The 3,327-nt window shown below is 54.0% G+C and overlaps 1 protein-coding gene across 1 annotated transcript; it reads right to left on the reverse strand.

The window, feature by feature from the left end:
- Positions 1–47: 47 nt before the first annotated feature.
- SLITRK3 (SLIT and NTRK like family member 3) lies at positions 48–2,416 on the reverse strand (the record flags this gene model as incomplete). The annotated part of the gene is made up of 2 exons (XM_042893860.1): positions 1,970–2,416; positions 48–1,859 (listed from the first exon to the last, which is right to left on the reverse strand). A coding segment is annotated over exon 2 (1,792 nt), but the record flags the coding sequence as incomplete, so codon positions are not given.
- Between the last annotated feature and the right edge of the window lie 911 nt (positions 2,417–3,327).

Here is a 3,327-nt window from a genome sequence, read left to right on the forward strand (position 1 = left end):
GGGGGGCGAAGCGGCGGCGGCGGCGGCGGGGCGGAGGGCGGCGGGGCAGAGCGCGGCCAGCTCCAGGGCGCGGAGGTCGCGTCGGGCCAAGCGCTCGGGGCTGGCGCACAGCACCTCGCCCACCACGCTGACTGAGCTGAGGGCCTCCAGCCACTGCTTGAGAGGCACCAGCTCGCAGGTGCAGTCCCAGGGGTTGAGCTTCAGGTCGATCTGCACGATGGCATGCAGGTGCTCCAGCACCCCGGCCACCGGCAGCGCCAAGAAGTGGTTGTTGCGGAGGTTGAGCCGGGCCAGCGAGGTGCCGGCAAAGGCGTCGGTGGGCAGAGTGCGCAGCAGGTTGTCGTTGAGGAAGAGCAGCTTCAGGTTGGGCATGAGGCTGAAGGCCGCCGGCTGGATTTCCCTGATCAGGTTGTACTCGAAGTACAGGTAATGCAAGCTCTGCAGGCCCCGGAACATGCCCGGGGTGAGCCGCTCGATGTCGTTGCCGTTCAGGTAGAGGCTCTTGAGATTGGGCAGGTTGATAAAAGCCCCGTCCTGCACATAGGAAATGCGGTTGTTCCCCAGGTGTAAGAGATCCAAAGAGGAAAAATTCCAGAAATCGGAGCGGTAGATTTTCTGTATCAAATTCCCACTCAGGTACAGCTTCTTGGCATTCAGGGGCCTGGGCAGGAGCTCAGAGATGTTGTGGAAGCCTCTCTCCTTGCAGTTGACTGTCAGGCCCAGGTCGTTGATGTGCAAGCTGCAGGAGCAGCCCGTGGGGCAGATGATGGGGATGGGGGGCCGGGTCTGGTAGGCGGCCACGGGCGGCTGGTTGGGCCCAGGGTACAGCCCACGGGGCGTTGGAGGAGGCCGGGGCACCCGGGGCTGCTTGGTGGGCTTGGGCTGCTTGTTGGAGGTTTTGTACTCAACCGAGGAAGCGGTGAAATGGAAGGAGGACAGCATGGAGGAGGGCTTGGTAGGCCATGCGTTCTCCTTGCTGGAGGACAGCTGGGGGATGCCCAGGCTGGCTTCCACCTCGGAGTCGGACAGCATGGGGCACAGCTTGCTCCGCTTGATTTCCCGCAGGTCCTTGCCGTGGAAGTGGAAGGGGGTCTCGCAGGTGATGTCCCCTACCAAGGCGGTGTAGGGGATGCGCTCCAGCCAGCTCTTCAGCTGCACGATCTCACACGTGCAGTTCCACGGGTTCTCCTCCAGCTGAATCTCCATCAGGCTCCTGCCAATGTGGTCCAACATCCCGCGGTACGAGAGCACTTTCAACCTGTTCCCGCGCAAGTCCAAGTGGGTTAAGGACACGGACTTAAATAGGTTGGTGGGAAGCATGGGGATGAGATTGTCATTTAGGATAAGGACCCTCAATTTACTTAGGTTTCGAAACGCCCCGCTTTCAATCCGCTTAATGACATTGTAATCTGCCTGCAGATATTCCAGACTTTCCAAACCCAGGAAAGTGTCGTTTCTGAAAATGTCCAATTTGTTCTCGTGCAAATACAACCTCTTCAGGACTCGGAGCCCATTAAAAGCCCCCGTCTGAATGTCCTGCAGTGCATTGTTCCCGAGGTTAATGGACACAGCGTTGTTTAAGTGAAGAAAACTGTTGGTGTACAATTTCCTCATGGAATTCCTCTGCAGATAAAGTTTAAAAGGTCTCGACCACGACTCTGTTATCTGACTAATATTTATAAATCCCTTGTTGTCACAATGTATATGGAAAAGGCTCTCCTTCACTTCACAGTAGCATGGATCGAAGCAAGGCTCATCCAGTTCCTCCGAGTCCTCTATTAAGGGGATGGGTGTAGTCCATGCTAGAGCAATTGTGCTTAGAAGAATTATCCACCACATCCTTCCTTTGTGAAGCGTCTCTGCCGAGGAAGGTTTCATCATTTGTTGACGTTTACAAAACTGCAATGGGAAACAAAATGCAGATTTTCAGTATCCCTGTCCTGCCCCGCTCCATACACCGAGCCCCTACCTGCCAGACTTGTGTCAGACTCCTGCAAAGTTCAGCAGTGCTTGGCTGGATGTTCACAACACGCTCTGAGGGTGTCAGATGCGCGAGCCTTGCCCTGATTTATACCTAAGAGATGTTGAAGGTTTAATCACGCGATATCAGCCTCCCTCCGCCCCCCAGGAGGTGCCACCTATATAACCAGGAGAGCACATGCAGACCCTACAGCAACACGAGCACACAGCAGGACGTGTTGCCTCTCTGCCTGTGTTCCACCACAGCACCATCGTTCACAACCACACGTCGTTGCTACTTGTTTGCAAGGCTTATAGCCATCATCGCCCGCATGGATACAGGGATATCTCCCCAGTGGGACTCTCTGCTGTCTCACTACAGCTCTCAGATTGCCCGAGGAGGCTGTGGATGCCCCATCCCTTAGAGGCATTCAAAGCCAAGCTGGATGTGGCTCTGGGCAGCCTGGTCTGCTGGTTGGCGACCCTGCACATAGCAGGGGGGTTGAAACTGGATGATCATTGGGGTCCTTTTCAACCCAGGCCATTCTATGATTCTCATCCATGCAAACTCTCAAAGTTACCAAATTCCAGCCCTTCCATCTCTCTCCCTGCCAGCTCCGTGCATTCTGTAGGTAAGTTGGGAGGAATGTGAGGTTTGCTGATGTCCCTACCAGAACGCTTCCCTTCCGGCACCCCCACAATATCTTTAAAGCAGCAAATGGTTAACAACCCTGATCTAAAGGAAAACATTCCCCATCTGAACACAACCACAACATTATTGCAGCTGGTAAATTATCATAGATAGATACATACCACATATTAGTCATTTTAGCTGATTAAAGCGTTTAGAGATGATTAATCTTGCTAAAGCACATGCCCATGCGATCAGCAGATCTAAGGGGAAGTGACAGCTCGGAGGCAGCCAGGATGGAGCGCTCAGCCTGCCTCGGGGTAGGCTGTTCTGTGCCCCAGCACCAAGCAGGAGACCCGGTTAGAAAGCTGAAAGTGGAAGAGAAAATGCCTTGGCACTTACCAGCCGGTAAATTATCTATCCTACTATATGCGCTTCCGAATGAAGGCACCGTTCTTCTCCAATCAGATGAAATAATACTGTACTAATGAGATGCAGCTCCTTCAACATACCGTTTCCCCCATCCTTCCACCCGATATTTTAAATGTATGGGCACAGAGCAAATGCTAAGGGCGGCGAGAATAGCGGCAGTGATGCAGCCTTCCTTGAATCCCTGAAATGCCCGTTGGAATTATTCGGAGCGATCACTGCTTTTAGTCTTAATCTCCCAACAGAAAAGGTCCTTTTTGCCTTCCACGCGTGAGAACTGGAACGTTTTGCCCCCCCACTCCCCCCCC

This window comes from Lagopus leucura, unplaced genomic scaffold (genome assembly GCF_019238085.1).
Source record: "Lagopus leucura isolate 7727_CA_CO unplaced genomic scaffold, USGS_WTPT01 34107-0_obj-0_obj, whole genome shotgun sequence".
Classification (NCBI taxonomy): domain Eukaryota; kingdom Metazoa; phylum Chordata; class Aves; order Galliformes; family Phasianidae; genus Lagopus; species Lagopus leucura.